The 20,122-nt window shown below is 45.2% G+C and overlaps 1 protein-coding gene across 7 annotated transcripts in view; it reads left to right on the top strand.

Annotated features, from left to right (window-relative positions):
• The window catches only part of PALM2AKAP2 (PALM2 and AKAP2 fusion), a 307,871-nt gene that overhangs the window by 120,263 nt on the left and 167,486 nt on the right, over window positions 1-20,122 (top strand). For 3 of the 7 annotated variants that reach the window (XM_045840285.1, XM_045840286.1, XM_045840287.1), the window contains 2 exons: window positions 2,285-2,386; window positions 12,638-13,333. The exons of 1 other annotated variant lie outside the window; for it this stretch is intronic. In XM_045840285.1, coding sequence (XP_045696241.1) covers window positions 2,285-2,386; window positions 12,638-13,333 — 798 coding nt within the window. Of the gene's footprint in view, window positions 1-2,284; window positions 2,387-12,637; window positions 15,537-20,122 lie in introns of those variants that run through there. 3 more of the 7 variants (XM_045840288.1, XM_045840289.1, XM_045840292.1) reach the window with 2 other exon arrangements.

Genomic DNA, 20,122 nt, shown 5'->3' on the forward strand with positions numbered 1-20,122 from the left:
TACTACCTAATGATATCCTGAGGGGGCTGCCCTCCTTTCTCCCTCAAGCCCCGCTCCTTGCTACTCCCTCATCTCTGAGCAGAAACCGTGTAGCCCCAGCCCTCCAAGAGCTGTAGTCCTCGAGCCCTTAGCCAGTGAACGCTGGGCCGAGATCACTCCGCCACCCTCCCACACCCGCAGGGCGTTGCCTCCCCGGGGGAAGCTGAGACAGAAGCGCTAGGAATCGCATGCTCTTTCGGATGCAGAGTTCTCTGGCTGTGAGTGGCTTTTGTTTCCAGCTACTAAAACTTTTAGTATGCAGAGGTGCCCTAGAAACTCTATATTTAGCATAGAATGTACTAGGCATATATGTGACCGCCCTGTGAGTTCTCACCTGGTCCTAATGGCTTGAGCCTCCACCTCGCTGAAGTGCATGAGGAGTGAGTTACCAAGATGCCATTCCGCAGAGGTCTGGACATCCTCAGTGAAACTCACAGGTTCTGCAAATCTGCCCTGGTTGTCTCTTGTGCCCTAAACTGTTCCTCTAGCGCCAGATTGCTACTCCGTTCTTCCCATGGACCGCTGTTAGCGATCTACCCTACTCCTCAGGACTGGTCTACCCCAAGCTGCCGCTCTGTCCGGTCCTGCCTTGTGCTGGTTTGGGGCCCAGACCCCTCCCACAGTGAGAAGAGGGTCTGCAACCTAAGTTCAGGAACACTAGCAGGGCAGTTCCACATAGAAAGTAACGTGCAACTTCAGACACGTGGCTACCTCCAGCGCCCGGCTCAAATGCAAGTCCATGTTCAGGGGTGCACCAGGCCTCTTTAATGGCCATCTCCCAGCCCACCCTCTGAAATGCTCCACCTTCCTCCTTGCCATAGAGGGTCCTTAACCCTGTCCGCCCAGTCTAAGGTGCAAGCTCCAGCCTCCACAGGCCCCAGTGAGAGCCTGTAGCCTGAGCCTCACTCCAACCTAAGGCCTGCCTACCTGCATGCTCCTGGTTTCGTTCCTTCTCCCCAAATGGTGGATATGGGAACATCTGTTCTCTTAGAGAGACTCTGCTCTGTCCTCACTCGCAGAGTGTGTTCTTTGCACTCAGAACCAAATGGTCTAATATCAGTACAGTCTGCAGTGTTCAGAGGCACACGTGAGTCAGCAGTGTTCCAGTCTGCATAGCAACTGAACTAATCCTAATCCTCATGTTGCGTCTGTTCGTGGCCCTCTCTAACATGAAATCACACAAAGAAAACAGAAACTCGCTGAAATGAAGGTGGCATCAACAGGGATACAGAGGATGGAACAGATGGAAGGGATGTGAAGGAGGCAGAGGCTGGGGGACAGGGTGGACTCTGGCAGGGGGCGTGCAGGGTGCTGCCCAGGCCCTCAGGCGAACCAGGGAAGCAGCAGATGCGGGAAGACGAGAGTTCGTTTTGGGCATGTTGAGTTTGAGGTGGTTGTGGGGTAGTCAGTGAAGATGGGCAGTAAGAAGCGAGAGGTAATTATTGGTAAGTGACTGACCACCATTCCAGGACCTGGGGACGTCGCTATGACCCAGGAAGGAATCACATCACATAGAGCGCAGCTTTCTAGGATGTCCCGGTCTTGGCTTCTCCACTTCTCTCTGGGGCACACACAGATTCTCGCCCTGGTCCCACCCCAGTGGCCTCTGCCTCTCCTCTGACACTTCGGCACCTGCTGCCGTTCATGCTGTCTGGGGTCCCACCTCCCTGGATGGGCTTGTCAGGGTATTTTCCCAAACAGAGCCCGTATCCCTCTTTTGCATTATTTCCTGCAACTGAGCCAATGGTGAGTTCACTATGGGGTTGCTATTTGGAATCTCAGGGTTTTCTGGCTGAAACACCAGTACTGAAATCATGGGATAAATTCTAGAATTTTTTTTTAAAGCACGTAAAACTGGCCTTCTGAACGAATCAGGACTAAAAAGCTGTATTTCCAGTTCAGCATAGGCAGTCAGTCCCACCAAGCTGATGAGGGCTCCCACCGGCTCATGTCATTTCCCCACCCTGAACTCATTGTCCTCTTAGAACCTAGAGCTTTCTGGTGAATCTTTTAATACATAGAGCAGACTTGGGCTTGAGCTCTCTGGCCAGGATCCCTCCTGCCTCAGCTACTCCGCTGACTACCAGCCACTGGGCAAACGCCTGTCTTTGTTGACCCTGATCCTCTCGCCCAGTGTCTGCCTCAGAGCTCCATTATGTAGGGCAGACAAGCTGCTGCCTCGGCAGTGAACCCATTGGGCCTCCCGACACTGTGCCTAATTGTATTCCCTGTTCTCTGCTACCAGATGCAGTAAATTGCATTTCCTCCCAGCTCCCCGACCTGCCAATCCTCTATTCACGAACAGCAGAGCCGGCACCTGGGCAGGACGGGACCAGCAGAGCAGCTGGTAAGTCCTGGGGAGCTAATTTGGCTTTGATGCCAGGACTGGCCACGGGGCTTGCATTTCTCTGCACTTTACTAATGGAGGATGCCCAGGTGTTGTTCCACAGAGGGACATAGTCCTCCGCCCAGCCTCAAACAGAATTTACAGTGGCCTCAAAGGGCAGGCACTGGGCCCTCATGACCGACTGAGGACTGAATGGGAGGGAATATTGAGGATATAGAGTGTTTTCCCTCCAGCTTCAGAGAAGTCTCTCTGTTTTGTTTGTGTTCTTTATACCTGTCTTGATTCTCACGGGTAATCTGTACTCCACCTCCAGGGATTTTTAGTTCCCATATTGGGAGCTGGGTGGAAGGTATATCTCAAGGTGTATGAGAATGTTGCTGGGATCCTTTGGAATCTGAGCTGTTTGTATATGTGAACATATATGCATGCCCAAGTCTTCCCATTGCTGGAGTTATTTCTCAGCTACTGTGGTGCATTTGGTGGGAGGAAAGGAACAATTTAAAAAACATATGTTTCTTCCAATTGTGGACTTTAGAGAATAATACATTCATGAGGATAAGTGTAGAGAGAGCCGTGCTTTGCTCTGTTCAACGTGAGCGTGCCTCAGGAATCGACTGGAAGGACATGAACAGTGAATCTCTGTGTCAGCCTGTTTGCTCTATGCAGAAATGCCCCTCGTATCTGGGGATTGAATGAAAAAGTGAATTGCTAAGGTTGCACATTTAGTGACAATGTGTGTAAATTCAAATGTGACGTCAGATTGTATTTTCCATAATCCAGGTACCTGTGTGTTTAAAATAAACCACGTAATGATACCTTTTATGAAAAAAAAACATTGTGGATGTTTAAGCCAGAGGAAATCTTTTATATAGACCAACCGGGATATATTTTATGAAGCAAATAACCCCTCCTTATTTTAATGCAAAAGTAAAATGAACTGGCAAATAAGTATTGACATATTTGTCATAGGCACTGATTAAAGTTAAATGTCTCCTGGGTTTGTCTGTAGACATCTTCGCACATTGTTTTACATACAGATGCACGGAGTTCGAGGGTTGGGTGGGACCGGAAGTGGTGTCTGGTCCAACTCAGGTCTGGTCCACGTTTCTCTGGATAGTTACAGAATAAACCAGAATTTGCAGCCTGCGGCTGTGCTACATGGGGATCATTGGCAGTGACCTAAGCTGCAAGGTGCACTTCTGAGATCAAGTCATATAATAACTCTTCAAAAGTTACACACCTTTCCAATTGTTATCAGAGACTTGGGTGTTGATAGTTTCCAAGCTGTGTGTAAAAAGCTTTCCATAGCCCTGGCTGGCGTAGCTCAGTGGATTGAGCGCGGGCTGCGAACCAAAGTGTTGCAGGTTTGATTCCCAGTCAGGGTACATGCCTGGGTTGCAGGCCATGACCCCCAGCAACTGCACATTGATGTTTCTCTCTCTATCTCCCTCCCTTCCCTCTCTAAAAAATAAATAAATAAAATCTTTTTTAAAAAAGCTTTCCAGCCCCTCTGTACATATTGCCACACTTCCCAGGACATGCAGTGGCTTCTAGCGAATGGATCAGCATGTGGAGAGGGTAGGGGCAGTGTGTGAGGACTGCTGTTTAAGAGGCACAGAAAGGATTTGCATAGTGTCAGTCATCAAGGAGTATTAAATTCAAGAGTGGTGTGTCGATGTGAGTGTAGCGCTGTGTGTGTAGGAATGCGCGCAGCATCACATCCCGGCATCCTCCACATGTAGAGGTCTTGCAAAAACGGAGGGATCCCAAGAGCAAGTGCATTTTTCAAAAAGCATTATGCGACCAGAATCTTTTTAAAAATAAGTTTACATGTACTTTTGTTTATTAAAGAACTAATTTTCGTGACTGCATCTACTGTGGAAATACAAGATAAGCGGAGTGGTGGGAGGAATCACATTTGATGTGTTGTGTACTCCTCTGTCCAGGCTGGTTTGGGAATAGAGTGTTCAAATTCGTTGTCCATGGCGGTGACTACACAGGGCGTGGGTAGCATACCAACTGATGGCGCTCACCCCTAGAATTTTCCTAGTTATCATCCACCTTGCTTTAGGAATGCCCTTTTGGAGATTTGCACAAACTTAGGGCCATTTCAATGAATGTCACTCACTTGTCATTACTCAGTATTATGACAAATGTTCCGGTCATTTGGAGTTTGGGAGTTTTAGGATTCTGAATAAATGAGACTATATTTAGACTCACCACTCTTCAGAATTAAGAGGCATCTATTCCAATCCCTTATTCAAGCACGGAGCCAGGGTATAGCAGCACTGCGAAGAGGTGCTCAAACCTCAGTGCCTGGAGCTTCGTTCCCCCCCAACCCCCGGCCCCAGGGGCCCATTCTGTCTGTGATTGGTTCTGACTCTTGGGAAGTTCTTCCTCTGATGGAGCTATCATTTGTCCACACTCTTCTTGCCCTCTTTGGTTCCTGTCCTGCCCCCAGGAGCCTCTCAGAACAAACCTAAGTTCCAATTTTCTTTTAAGTGTTTGAAAATGCTGTCATGCCCTGGCTGGTGTGGCTCAGTGGATTGAGTGCCTGGCCTGCAAACCAAAAGGTTGCCCATTCAATTCTCAGTCAGGGCACATGCCTGGGTTGCAAGTGAGGTCTGTAGTTGGCCGGGGGGGGGGGGGGGGGGCATGGGAAAGGCAACTGATCAATGTATCTCTTGCACATCGATGTTTCCTTCCCTCTCTTTCTCCCTTCCCCTCTAAATAAATAAATAAAATCTTTCAAAAAAGAAAGAAAATGACTATCATTTCCCATCTTTCCCAGATCCTCAGTTTATATCCCCTGAACGCCCACACAGCCCTAGTCTCTTTAGCTGGTCCCAAGGTGATGAGATTGCTTTGAGACACCCTCCAGCACCCTTGTCCCTCCCCTCTGAACACACCACACTTTGTCCCTGGTCTTCTGGAAGTGCCCAGAGCCGCCCTGCACACTGTGGGAGGGGCTGATCCCCGTAAGGAGCAGGACATGACACGGCAGATCGCTTGACCCGCTCTGTTGGCATCACGGCCTTTCAGCTTCAGGTTCTGAAGCAAAGCTGCTGCTCGGCCTCAATCCCTTCACCCAGAGCAGCCGTTGTTCAGAATCATTTCAGGTGAGACGTGCAGTCTCTTCCCGACAATGGTGCCCACGCTGCTTCACCGGCTCACACGCAGAACCTACGAAATTCTTTATTTCTTAACCTCAAAAATAAGGATGAGCTATGCACCTTTCTGCCCTTCATTGATGTGATATGCCTGTTAAATTCCTTGCTGTTAGATCGTCCCTCATAAGTGTGGTGGGGAGGTTCTCATGGAGTCACTGAGGAGCCGCAAAGGAAGGTGGGAAGGGAAGGAGGTCAGGCGATTTGGTAGCTAGGGCTGTGGTGTTCTCTCCCATTTCAAACACAGCGGCTCCTCCGTGCTTGTGTTGGCGATTGTATTTCTGTTTCAGGTTTCATTTGAATAAAGCGTTTAACAGTTTTGAAAGTAGGAAAAACCCTATTGTCAGCATTTTTATAGCTCGTGATCGTGGCACCCTGCGTAGCCTTACTTTTCTCCTCACCTCCTGTCTGAGAAGCACACCTTTATTATTTCTGATCATTTCACTGATAAAAACGTTGCCTCGCTGGACCTGAAGTCAGAGGCCTGCAAACACACCGTTTCGGGTCTGCTGGCCCCTAGGAACCCTAGATCATCCAACAAGTAACACATTCCAGCAGTTGTCCTCTTTCTGTCCTGTCCACGGGAATATAAGGGACTCTGTGGCGATCCAGATGTGCTGTGTCTCTGGCATTTGTCTAATCTGCATAGAGACCTTGGACAAAATGAAAATGAGATTCATCTGCATAACTTCTGCTTGGATGACCCCTGCTGGCTCAGGTGGTCTCTGCTCTTTGAATTTAGCTAGCGGTGATGTCCAGCTCACTTCTAGGTACTGAGCTTTGAAGTGATGTCCTGATGAACTTTGAATGCCTGCCTCCAGCACCTCTCCTGGTGCACAAGATCCCTGAGACACGTTCATCAGTAGGGGGACTGACCCTTGGCCCAAAGCACAGAGAGCGTCTCTATCTCCGGGTGCTGTATTATTTTCCCCTCTTCACGTCCCTCTTAGCAATATTATTTCCGTCACTTTTCAGACTGAACACTGTCCTTCTTGACCAAAAAGTGGAAGTAAAATTACATATGAGAAATAAGCTTTGGCTTCTGTTATCCATCAACAACATCACCTATTTGCCGACTTATTTTTGTTAATACCAAGGTGTCCTGGGAAAACAATTATTCAAAGACATTTTTGATTAGTGGGTTTTGTAGTTAGAGATCTCCCTCTGGGATGAGGAGGAGAATCTACTTGGAGTTCATTTCCTCCTCTTCATTGATACTGACATCACAATAGTCAGTTTTCTATCTCCAGCCTCCAGAGAAAGTGTGAGTGTATATGCTTATGCCTAATTGTATGCCCGAAGGGACAGGACTACAGGTGTGTGCATGTTCATTCAGGGAGCCAAGCATGCGTACTGCTTCTCTTCCACATTCCAGGAGTGGTGCCTGCCAGCCACTGAGTGTTCCTTATGGTGGGATGACCCCACTTCTGGGTGACAGCCTGCTCTGGCTGTGTACTACCTCTTAGTGTGCTTTACCCATCAGTGACACACGAGTGTGCACGCTGTTCACGGCCCCATGGAATGTCAAGGCTGGATACCCTTTATTTTACAAATGGGAAAAGTGATGCCCAAAGATGCAGTGTCGTCCGGTTAGGAATCAGACCCAGTGTCACTCTCCCTCCTTCTGATACCTCCCATCCTACTGTCTAGTGACACTGGGGGTGTCATTTTATACTTCACGTGTGGACCCTCGGCCTGTCCCTCTTCCCCCTGATCACAGTTGAGTCCAGGGAAGTGAGCTGGGAGAAGCCTGAGTCAAAGGATCTAACAGGGGTTGAACTTTCCATCCTTATGGGACACAGTGTCTTATTTTATAAGCTCTGAGTTTGATTCTCAAGTGGAATCATGTCAATTCCCCTTCCCCTTCCTGTGCCATGTGCTCACGTTTCCTCTTCCCTGGGCTCCATGTAGCCCTTAGAGCTGCTCTCTTTTTGCTCAGGCTGCAAGCAACAGGGAAGAAGACAGTAAGAGAGCCAGGGGACTAAGTCTGAACCAGAACCAAGCATTCTCTGCGGCTCAGGCCCATCTTTTTGGGTGCTGCAGCGCGCCAGGCCACAGTAGCTTCTCATCCCTTCCTCAGCCCAGTTTTCGGGCAGGTGTTTTCCCCAGGTGCTTCCCACTGTACCCCAAACCTGGCCGTTTTCAGAAGCCCGAGGCTGGGATTATCATGCCCCATTACAGTGTTTCTGCTTCTTCAAAGTGGCCCTCAGTGAGTGCTTTTGAGGGAGTAGGAACCTAGTAAACCAAACAGCAAGGCCCAAAGTCAAAGCACCAATTCGGCCATTCTTTCATATCCCATTGCAGAACCCAGCTACTTTTGGTTCTTATTTTTCATTAACAAAATGAACGTGTCCCTCCCCTGTCTTAAGGGGTTATGGGAAGGAAGAGCAAAATGCAAAATGCTTTGTATACTCCAATCTTGTTGTCATCGGTATGTCATGTTTGGAAATTATCAGTAGTTAAATTATCATTTAATAAGAACAGACTTCACTCAGTTGCCCTGTCAACTGAAACTTCCACGGCACTGTATCCTTTCTTACTGTGCTGGCTCCAGACCCTTCCTCCAGGAAGTTTCAGAGGGCTTTTCTTCAAACACTTTTATGCCCATGGGGTTCTTTCAAGGTCTCTTTTAGGGGCTCTCCAGAAAGCCTTCTCCCCTGCGCAGCACCCACCTTCACTTGTTTTCAATGAGACGAGCACGGGACCCTCTTCACCACACAGATTGTAGTGTCCCTGAGTCGTGGGAAAGCTTGACAGAAGAACAGGGTGGATTAGGGGGAGTTCTTTCGGTTAGAGATGATGGCGCAGTTTAAGGGAGAGCTCTTTTGTGTACGCTCCTTGGCAGCAGCAAAAGCAGAAGTTTTTACAGTTGTGTGCATGCATGCATCAAAAACAAAATGCTGAATTTGAAATGTAAGTCTCATTTTCCTCAGGGTTCACGTCCACCTTCGTTAACATTTGCAATACAATTGTCTGAGAACCAGAGCAAAATATAAAGACTCACTCATAAACAACATATTTTAGATGGACGCTCGTGCCTCCTGTGTCGTTTTCTGAATGTCTGGTAACATTCTCCTATGCGTATCCATGACGTGTAAAGGTTGCCTTTTGTGTTAAGCCAGAGCTCCTCGGTGTTCACCTAAGCCCCCTTACCAGTGAAGAGAGTGAATGCAGACAAGGAATGTGAGATCAAACCCTGGGGAAACCTGCTAAAACTCTGTGGTTCCTTTGAAGCCTTATGTTTTAGCTGGGGTTGGGGTAAGGAATACAGATGCTGTTGTATTTTATGGCATAATATATCTAGGTTTATTGCACTATAAAAATGTCTTAAAATATTCTACCTTCACATTCTAGAAATATTGGAAAGGCAGTGTATGACATGTAAATATAAGTAGTAATGTGTAACCCTGATGAAACCACGTAACGGGGGGTTCAGATTCAGAGCCAGGTCAATTTAACAGAATATAGTTTAAAATCACAGGTATAGGGAAGAAGTAAGTAAGTAAATAAATAAATAAACTGTTCTTTACCTGGTTTTTTTTTGGAAGGATATTAAAAGGAATCCAGTGCACATCTCCATGCAGACATATTTTTTTATATTTTCGTTTCTTCCTTCCACTTATCACTGACTCCAAAGCATCATCTAACACCACACAACGCTCCTTTTCTATCAGTGTCCCACACAGCGTTTGCCCTGTCTTCCACTCAGCTCCTTCTTTCTCAACTCTTTATTGTGTGCATCTACTTAACCCTTCCCTCCAGGAACGCCTCAGCGTCCCTCCTTTCTGTCCGGACTCTGATTCCAGGAACAGGCAAAGGCAGCAGGAGGCTGAGGGCCAGGGTGGTGAAGGGAAAAGTGGACCAACAGCACCAGCATCCTCACTGGGGGGTGGAGGGAGAGGGCTGTCTCTGAAGATTCCCATGTCAATAATGTGCATCCTGTTGTGTGAATATGAAAATAGAAATATTTTATTCCATACTCTGTATTGGTTGCAGGTAAAGGTGTCATTGTGTTCACATATTGCTGGATGTTTGGGAGATAACTGACTAGTGTACCTACAACTAGTAATCATTATTGCCTTTCTTATTTATAAATCTGTCCCATGAGTGTGTTAATAGTGACAGGACATAATATTTAACCCCCAAAATGTACTTTTCAATTAAGTGTGATATTTAAAGAACTAACTTCCTGTAGCCCATGCAAAATTTTAAATGCCAATTCTATTTTTCTGATGATACATTTTGTGGGAAATCAGGAAAAAACACAGAAATATTTATCTTCACTGTCATTGTGTGAGCCCCGTGTACCTCCATGACAAATATTGGGTGGCCTCCCATTGTATCACTTAAGGAAATGCAAAATCTTTGTGCTGAACAGTGAAACTTTCAAAATGGACACGATGAAAATCAAGCATTGGATTTTGCTTCAGAGTCTTTTAGTTAAGTGTCAATGGTGAACAGATTGTATCTTATTACACAAGCAGATGGAACGATATCATTGCTGTTTTTTTCAAACCAGTTCAAACCTTAATTACTGTGTGTACCTTTTCGTGGGTGTCATATTACACAAAGTATCTGTGATTAGCTTAAGACAACCCAATTAGACTTTTCAATTAGTAGCATTTGTTTCACAGGTATGTGTATCAGGTATCTTCTGTACAAAAGGCACTCAGGTAGGTGCTGGCGGGGAGGGAGAACCACAGAAAGATGGCAGGCAAAAAAACTAGCTCTCAAAGATCTTAAAAGTCTATACAGATGCTAATTAAACATTCCCACAAATCATTATACTACTGAGTGGAAGTATAATAAAATTGTTAAATGCGTTCAGAGAAGTTTAAAAGCCATGTTCAAAGAATCTTAGAGGAATGACTTAGAGATAGGAAGGTCAAAGTTAGCTCATGGAAGAAGGGGCAGTTGACCTGGACAGGGATGGATGAGTCACATTTGGATGCATAGACACTCAAGAGAAGGGACTCTTAACAAAAGCAGGAAACGTCTGGGTGTGGGGTGACATTATTTGGTTGTGCTAGAGGGAGAGGGAGCAGGAGCACAAGCGCTTGAAAAGATATTTTGAATCTCCTTAACACAGTTGCAGGACTTGTAACCCTTGTGGTTATTCAGAAAGAGGTAGGAACGCAAAGGCAATGGTAAGCAGAGCGTGACATGCGACTCCAGGAGACTGAGGTGGAGAGGGGACGAAGGGCAGTCTGGGCAGAGAGACGGCAGTCCTGGAAGGCTGTGGAGCGTCCCGGGAGTGGTGAGCGGTTTGTTGCGGCTGGAGCTTACATGCAGTGAGGGGGGCTGCAAGAAAAGCCTAGAAAGGAAGGCTGCAGACCAATTCAGAAGGGCGTTGGATGTCAAGTTAAGGAGTTTGATGTTTATCTTATACAGATATGGGAACCAACAGAGGCTTTATGAGTGAGGTAACTATGAGCAGCACGGAGCACAGGCTAGCGGGGGACTGCAGGCTTTGTTCCTTAATTGGCCAGATCGCAATATTTCAGACTTTGTGAACTACGTACGATCTCTATCACATATTGTTTCTTCCTTCCTTCCTTCCTTCCTTCCTTCCTTCCTTCCTTCCTTCCTTCCTTCCTTCCTTCCTTTTTTAAAAAACTTTTTACTGTCTTCTAATCATACAAAAACTATCTGTGCTCCTCTGGCCACACAAAAGCAAGCCTCAGGCGACCTTTGGCCCTCTGGCCATGAGAAGAGATAAGTGGCAGGTGAAACCAGAGAGAAGGCTGTGGTGCAGGATGCGGAGGGCAGAGGGGGGCTGGCCTAGGGCAGCGGTGATGCAGGCAGTGGGGAGGAGAGGCACAGGGGTAGGTCTGAAACACAGTTAGTTACTCTCAAGAATTGTTTGGCTATTGGGTAATCAGGAAGAAAAGGACAAACACATCAGGTGCAATTCTGAGCCTTCTTGCTTGAGAGACTGGGTGGCACTGGTATTATTTATCACCAGGACTGGGGCGGTTTGGAGAGAAGCAGGCGGATTTGGTTCAGAAGCTGCAGAGGTTGAGGTGTCCACAGGTCATGCAGAGAAGGGTGCCTGGGGAGAATTGGCTCCATGGGTCTAACACTCAGTTTCCTCACACTCAGAATAGGTGTCCCTGAGGTAACAGGTTTGGAAGGTCGGGGTGTCACAGGAGACTATAGGACAGGAACGAGCTGGTCCTTAGGAACCCCAGACTGGCTGCAGTGGATTTGGGATGAGCTGCAGAAGGTGAGACCAGAGCAGGAAGACCACATAGGAAGCTCTCGCAGTAATCCGGGGGAGAGGAAATAGTGACTCAGGTGGAGTAGTAGTAGAAAGAAGGGGACAGGTGAAGACGGGGGTACGGGGCTGAACCACGAGGACTGGGCACTGGGTACACGGAAGAAGAAGAGGTACCTCCTGTGATCCTCGTCCTCAGGTTCCAGTGTCAGGGGGATGACATGTCCTCCATCTTGTTCTTTTTCTAGTTCCTAGGTTTGGAGAAACCTAGCTAAGTGACCAAAGTACTCACAAAGCGTACTGTCTGACTACGTTTGTAGCTTTTCAATTTTGCAAATAATCCTGTTTTACAGTACATGTCCCACCTGCGAAAAGCTTCACGTGTTCTCCGTTAACAGTAAAGAGAGGTGGCGAAGAAGTAGTGGAATGCTTGTTGGAAGGGTTAAAAAAGATAGGACTTTGGAACTAGGATACGTCTTCACTAAGGGCTTTAAAACAGTCTGTAAGCTGAGGGTAAGCTGTCCATCGGGGCAAACTTGCATGTCGCCAGCCTCCCTGTGATTCCTGACGCTGGATCTAAACGGCCGCTTGTGGCTGTATTGCTGCAGATCTTCCTTAGAAGTGTAAGTGTAATGAGATGTGGTAACCCTGTACATCTGTCTTCCGGTGCATTAAGCTGCTGTGTTAAAACACATATATAACCACCTCTGTCCACAATGTGCACTCACTCTAACACTCAAGATGCTTGGCAGTTAGACTAGCAAGGGCACAGAACCTTTTTTTTTTTTTTTGGTCTGTTTGGCAATTAACCATTCACTGGCTTTTTTTGTTGTAACATGCACTTCCTTTCTCTTGTTTTCATTCAAGCTGTGTACGCCATGGAAATTAATGTGGAGAAAGACAAACAAACAGGAGAGACCAAGATTCTCTCTGCATCCACCATTGGCCCAGAGGGGGTCCATCAGAGAGGAGTCAGAGTCTATGACGATGGTACCAAAGTAGTGTATGAGGTGCGCTCAGGAGGCACCGTAGTAGAGAACGGAGTGCACAGATTAAGCTCCAAGGACGTAGAAGAGCTTATTCAGAAGGCCGGACAATCAAGCTTAAGAGGAGGGCACGGGTCAGAAAGGACTGTGATTGCAGATGGGAGCCTCAGCCCCCCTAAGGAACACGTGCTCTGCAAAGAGGCCAAGTTAGAAATGGTCCATAAGTCTAGGAAAGACCACTCTTCCGGGAACCCAGGGCAGCAGGCCCAAGCCCCCAGCACGGAAGGGCCCGAGGCCAACCTGGACCAGCCCGTCACCATGATTTTCATGGGCTACCAAAATATCGAGGACGAAGAGGAGACAAAAAAGGTGCTAGGCTATGATGAGACCATCAAGGCTGAATTGGTCCTGATTGACGAAGACGATGAGAAGTCACTGAGGGAGAAGACAGTGACGGATGTGTCCACGATTGACGGGAATGCGGCGGAGCTGGTGTCTGGGAGGCCTGTCTCAGACACCACAGAGCCCTCGTCCCCAGAAGGGAAGGAAGAGAGCCTGGCCACAGAGCCAGCCCCAGGTACCCAAAAGAAAAAGCGCTGTCAATGCTGTGTTGTCATGTGACCACTTCTTTCTTCCCTTTTCTTCTGGGCAGCCTCTGTGCTCTCCACTCTCGTAGACCTCACTGTACCACTCACTGCAATACTGTGAACTGGAAGCCAGCACCTGCCTGCCTTGCAGTCGGATTGCTTTGATCTCTCTTATTTTTTTTCCCCCTTTCATTTTTCTCCAGTTTCCTCACCTCAGAGACAACGTGCATGTGCGTGCTCCATTCTTTCCAAGAACTCGCTTTTCCTCTAAGCCTTTCCTTGTGTCTTCAAGAGTGAATCGATTCCTTACTGCTCGATTGGAATGGACTCTTCACATCAGCGAGTTATATATAGTAGCCTTAATTCACTTGACCGGACTCGAACCCAGTGGCCCTGGGGTTTCGTTTGGTAGTGTGTTCCGGTGCCATGCTCACCCATCGCCACGTTGCTGGCCTCTCACTCGCCTCCCTTGCTGTGGATCTTTGCTTTTATCTCTGGTGTGGCAAACCGCTGTTGGCTCTAGCTGGTTGCTAGTGTAGCCAAAAGCAGACCTTACTTAGTCTGTCCGACCTAGGGTGATGCTTTTCACTGCCTTACATAAGCTTCCAGATTACAGTATGTGCATCTCTGGCTTCCCTTCTGTTAAACCTGAAACGAAGTGGATGTAAAAGGAAAGAGCCCAGTGCTTGTCACAGCTGCAACGTAGGGACTGATGTGTCTGTCGCCTGCCCATCCGCAGCTGTCCCTCATTCATGGCTTAACTGATGGACCCTTTATAAAAGAAGCACCGTTTTTTTTTAATTTTCTAAGGACGTGAAACAAACATTGTTTTAAGCATCAGTAGTGGTCTCCAAGTGTAGGCAAATCCACGAACCTTGCTTCTATTCTCTCAGAACAACAATGTAAATTTTTATATTGTTTTTCTTTTTCACGGATATTTTCTGATCATGTTAATCTATTTCCCATGAAGGGATCCTTGGCAGGCGCATCTCTGCAGTGACCGTATTTCTAGGACAGTCTTTCTGACCCACGGTGGGGGCTGTGAGACCCCCACTTCATTGCGGACGGTGCTGTGACTGAATTACCTGTCATCTCTCCTGCCCAGTTGATTACAGAGCCTTACTTCTGGACTCTTTTCTTTCTGTCCCCGTTCTAGAAAGAGAATGTTTCCCGTAACATCAGCATGTAGGTTTATCCTCTCTCCAAACAAGTTTTAAAATGTTTAAAAAAATGTAAAAAATTAAGAAAGACCTGTCTTCTCAACGTTAAGTGCTTAAATTCATTCCACAAATACTGATTGATTGAGTGGCACATAGCTGAGCTTCCTAAAACATGTTTCTCAAACTTCTGGAGATTCTAGAACATCAAAGAATTAGTGTTTATCTAGAACATAATGAACAATTCTCTCAATAAATTCTTAGCATTCCCCAAAAGCAAACAGCCACCTGTATAGTATAGTAAAACCAAAGGGAAGCAATTTAATAATAGCATAATAATATAGTGATAAAATGAAGATGTGATATTTTAACTGATTTTAGTAGCAGAGATATCTTTCTTACCTCTAAGTTATTTGCCCAATACTAATAGCATTGCTGCGAATCATTCACAAAGTTATCTATGTTCCATAAAACAGAGTTTCAAAACACATGCAATAAGATATATTGCATCAAGTCTAACTTCTGTGAAAAGTAGGTGAGAAAACAATATGGTAATCTTGAGAGAACTTAACCACAGAACCAACTCAACTTGACCTGAATAGCGTTCTCAGTGCTACTTCTATAAGTGTTTTTCATTTCTTGGCTTGAAATGATATGTGTTCCAATCGGAAAGAAAAATACTTTTTATTGTTTACGGTTAATTTTTCTCTAGTTACATTTTAATGAGCACAAAGTGAATCATTTTCTCTCCAATATGTAAGCCAAACAAGTGAAAAAGGGGTAAAATAGAGGAGCTGAGTTCTGCTTTCTAAGATGATTTCATCCCTGGCTTGGTTTTGAATAGTTGAGGGGGATTTTCTCTCAATCTCAGGTGCACTAGGGCAGCTGCAATTGAATAAACCTGTTCTGTCATCTAGAACTAATACCTGGTTTTGCTGCCTATAAACCTCACCACTTCTCAGCTACACACTCCTCAGCAAATCGTCGCAGAAGCATTATCTCAGTGTTAAATAAAATGGCATGCCAGATAAACTCATCTACGTTGAAAAAGAAGAGAGCTTCAATGTTTTGGACAATCTATTATGTTAATAATTTATTTAAGAAAGAAAACTCTAAAAGTTTACCATAGATTATCTTTTTTTTATAATTCCCTCGGGGATTAAAACTATCCAACAGGAGTTTTTAAAAGCACAGTTAATGAGTGGAAAGGTGGAACTTAGCACCCTCGGGCTTGCTGGCTGATAAACAAAATCAGAATCTTCTAGGACAGATAATTATTCCCTGAAATGACCCCCCCTTCCTTCCATGAGTGAACTAGTTTCTCACAAAGAAAATGATCTGCACCTCTCACTACCACACTACACAGAAGATGTAAAAGACCAATGATAACCTGTACTCTCATCCACCAATAATTATTCTAGGGATTAGCCATTTATATCAATTAGAGTGCTCTCTAAAACATTTACTGTTAAAAAACTTTTCATGTAATGGTTTTTAAAGCAAGGTGTGTTACCTTTATTTAAATGATTTCTGGCCACAGTAAATGCAGGTGTGTTTGAATATGGCCTATATTTGCATATTTTATATCATTTTCCCATTATAATGGGGGATTCAGGCTCAGCTGGTACTTTCAGGGGATGAGACCTACAACCCCACCTACAGCCACAAGTAACTGCCCTTCATGGTGAAAACCCTGACTTGTGGTTGTGAATAGGCTGCCCCCCGCCCCCACCCCTGCTGTCATCAGCATGCTCTGTGTATCGACTTACGTAACCAGACTGATTAGAGAGTTGGTTGCGAAGCTGCAACACCGTATCTTTTTTGAGCTAAGAGTTACTTGGGTTTTCTGTGAAAATCATATTAGTTCCCTTTTACATGAAAAGAGGAGAAAGAGGGACAGAAAGAATATTTCATTTGTTTATAAATACATTTTCAGTGGCATTGAATTAAAGATCCTTTAATGATAAAATGATGAAGTGTAATATCACATATCTTGAAAAACCATGGTGACTTGTATATCCTTGACTTTTTTTTTTGGTTTGATGTGTAGTAGGACAAACTCCAGGGAATTTTTTTTTAGCTGTATCTCTTTTACCCATCAGTATATGAACTCCTTATATAAGCAAAAATTAGCTGGCTCTGACAGTGATTTGACCATGTCCAGTGATGTTACTTAATATTAGGAGGATAGAGGATGAGGGGCTAGGAATTCCCTTCTGGCTAAACCCAAAATGTAGTTTCAGTCAGCCTTCTGAGCAACCTACAATTATTCAAAGACTTTTGGGAAACTCAAACAAAGTCTAGTGTTTATTTGATTTGACTTCTTTCTGAAATGTTGATAGAATATGTATTGCTTCAAACTCCTACCTAGTAACATCTTACTCCTGGTGATAAATGTGCTTTTCCTATATGCAAGTACAATATTTTATTTTGGGTAGGGTCAAGTTTTTATAAAAGGGGGAAGCTATATGTCTAGAGATACAATATCTCTGGAGCAAAACATTGAGGCCAAGTGTGAAAACAAGCTTATTTCTCTTCCCTCCGGCAGAATTCCATTTCATAGGACCACAGACCACCCTTGGCAATGACCATTTATTTAATTCCAACAAACAAACAGGGAGCAAAAGAGGAGGAGGGGATATGGTGATAGAAGCAAAAATGGAACCACTAAGCTGGTACTTTCTTTTTAAAAAGCATTGACCCTGTCGATCTAAAACCCAGATGAACAGAAGGAGACTTGACTTGGGGTGGTGAACACAACACCATAGTCAAACAATGTGTTACAGAATTGCACGCCTAAAACCTATAATTGCATTAGCCACTGTCGCCCCAACAAATTCAATTTAAAAACAAAAATAAAAATAATAAAACACAGATGAACGTAGACAACATATGCACAGAGGACTTTCTTTTTGTTGGTACGGAAGTCTAGAGACTCGGCTGTCCCTGTCACTAGACCCGCTGGGGAGTGTGACTCACCAAAGGCCCCGTTCCTCGTGGGAAAATATTCTCATCTCCCTTAATGTTACTTTGTTGACAACAAATTCCAAGGCAAGCAGCTTTATGTTGCATTTTTGCAATATGTGCACTTGTTATTGAAACCACAAATTCTCAGCATAGCTAAGACATAAGTGTCAGAAACTTTGTAAATGGGCAATCTTTTAGAAGCTCCTCTATTTAATAAGCAAGGTATGTAGAACTCCACTGATTAGGAGAGAATTGGAAAGGCCTTTTGTCCTGATGAGTAATACCACCAGCAGATACAGGGTGGGTACAGTGTATGTCCCAGAACAGTTCAAAGTCATGAGCAAGATGGGGGTCTTTGATTCCTGCTACCATTTCACCTTCGTTGTGTAGTCCCCTTCTGGTCTTAGCAGGAACATTTTCCTGCATTTCCTAGGGAAAAAGAAACATTCATCTTTTCTGGGGAGCACACTGTATTTTCATAGCTTCAGCAAACTCCATAATAAAATTCCCAGTCTAACAAAACCCAGAATACGTATGATCTGGATGTAGAAAAGGATAGAGTAAAGATTACATCCTGGCAGTTTCAAAGGGTAACTTCATGAGGGAATCCTTAGATCAGCCTTGTCCCTGACCCTTAATTTTTATAAGACTTAAATAGGTCCCTGCTTCCCACTCCACTCTAGTGCAACATAGAAAGGCCAGAACTGTAGCGCAAACAAACAAAAAAACACCAAAAAAAAACACCCCACACAAAAAAACAACCACCATCAACAATCCTGCTTTCAATGTGAAACTACAATATGTCATTTTGGGGGACCACAGACTTTCTGCATCTAAGATCTGGACTGCCTTAACTTTTGTAAAACAATTTTTCAATGCTCTCTTTTACAAAGTGGGAAAACACCATGTTTCCTGAAATTAATGACTTTTTTATATTTTGTGACTATTTTCTAAGTTTCTACAGGTTGAGGTGTGAATGGTCATCTTCTCCCCATAATGCCTCTTACTCATCACCTGGGGCTCTTTTTTGCAAGTCACGGCATTTTTATCACAAGAGAAGTTTATCTCATGAACCACAAAATTCTCCCTAGACTTCAGGCAGTCCTTCTAGAGTGAGAGAGCAGAAATACAGAAAAAAAAGAGAATTACAGGGTGGCTTTCTTTTTATTTTCCTATGGTTAATGTACTGTATGGTATATATGTTTACAGACTGTATCTGCCTTGTGATGTTAACAAAATGAATGACAAAAAAAAAAAGAGTTCTGATGTGCCATTCGAAAGTTTGCCTTAGCATCGCTGTTTATGTTCTCCTTTTCTGTCCTTTTTGAAAAAACGCAGGTTGTATTCCAAAGCTGTATTAACACAACATTCTCTCCCCCACCCCTGCCCAGCCCTCTTCCGAGCTGTGAATTTCATCATGGAGCCTTGAGGCTGAACCTTGCAGGTCTGGCCCAGGGGGGAATAAAGTGGGCGTGGCTCGGGCACTGCCTTGGCCCGTCTGGCAACCAAACACATTCTGTCTTCTCATCCCGGCCTGCCGTATCACACTCTGACATTCCTGGGGTAGTCCACGTGACCCGCAGCCCTTCCCACTGTGAAGGAGGTGAACTCGTGGACGCCCCTCTCTGGGTCTGGGAGCATACTTTTAAGCATAATTGGCATAGTTCGAAAAAGCAAGATAGATGGACTCAAATGATGTGATTGAGTCATTACTGATGGGTGTGCCCGTTCATTATAGTCTAAGACTCGGAGCAGGATATGGGTGGGAGTGAGGAGCCGCGATGGAAATGGAATAGTTTACATTTATGTATTTTTTTAAGGAAAACTATTTTTATAATGAAATCTATATGCATTCTGAAGCTTGAGTTTGAAAACTCCCTTGATTGACTGAGTTATTTCTCCATTCCATTAAGGTAACTTTCTGGTGAGTTCTGTAGCACTAGCCCAGACCTCCGGGGGGGTATGCCCAAAGGTCCGTGACCTGCCCCTGCACCGCCAATGCAGGAAGCCCAGTTTTTCCACACAGACCCAGTTTGTAAAATCAAACTTCCTGTAGCTGCCCTCAGAGAAACTGTGTTATACTGCTCAAGACCTCCCTGGGCTCCATCTTTAAAAATAAACATATAATGATCTTTTAGAAGGAGGTGGCTCTTTGCAATGTAAGCCAAGCCCAGCAGTTATCAAAGTCCAACTCTTCCACATATTTAAGGAGCACTTTCGAGGTTGAGGGACCACTCGCTATGGTGCATTTGAGGCACAGATGTGAAATGGCGAGTCCGAAGCATCTGGCTCTCTAGTCTATACATATATGTGTGAACCAACAATATAAAGCTTACCAGGCATTCTTGGCCTTGTAAATTTTAACGGGGCTGCATTGTATTTTCAGGGCTAAGTAGAGATGAGAAAGAATTGTCTTTATCCATCTATGAAGATGATTCTGAATTTTTAGAATGCTTGGATTCACACCCCTCCTCCCCTCTGTTTTCTACCAAATTCCTGAGTTCTCATCACAAGCACACTCACTTTCGTGAAGATCTTCGCCCACACCCATTCCTCTGGCTGACAGTGGGACCAGCCTCAGCCTGCTCAGCCCTCCTGTTAGATTCTTTTCCCAGACAGCATCCTTTCCCAGGATGGACCCTATTTCTATCACCC

This window comes from Phyllostomus hastatus, unplaced genomic scaffold, assembly GCF_019186645.2.
Source record: "Phyllostomus hastatus isolate PE091 unplaced genomic scaffold, TTU_PhHast_1.1 phas_contig_34, whole genome shotgun sequence".
Taxonomy (NCBI): Eukaryota; Metazoa; Chordata; class Mammalia; order Chiroptera; family Phyllostomidae; genus Phyllostomus; species Phyllostomus hastatus.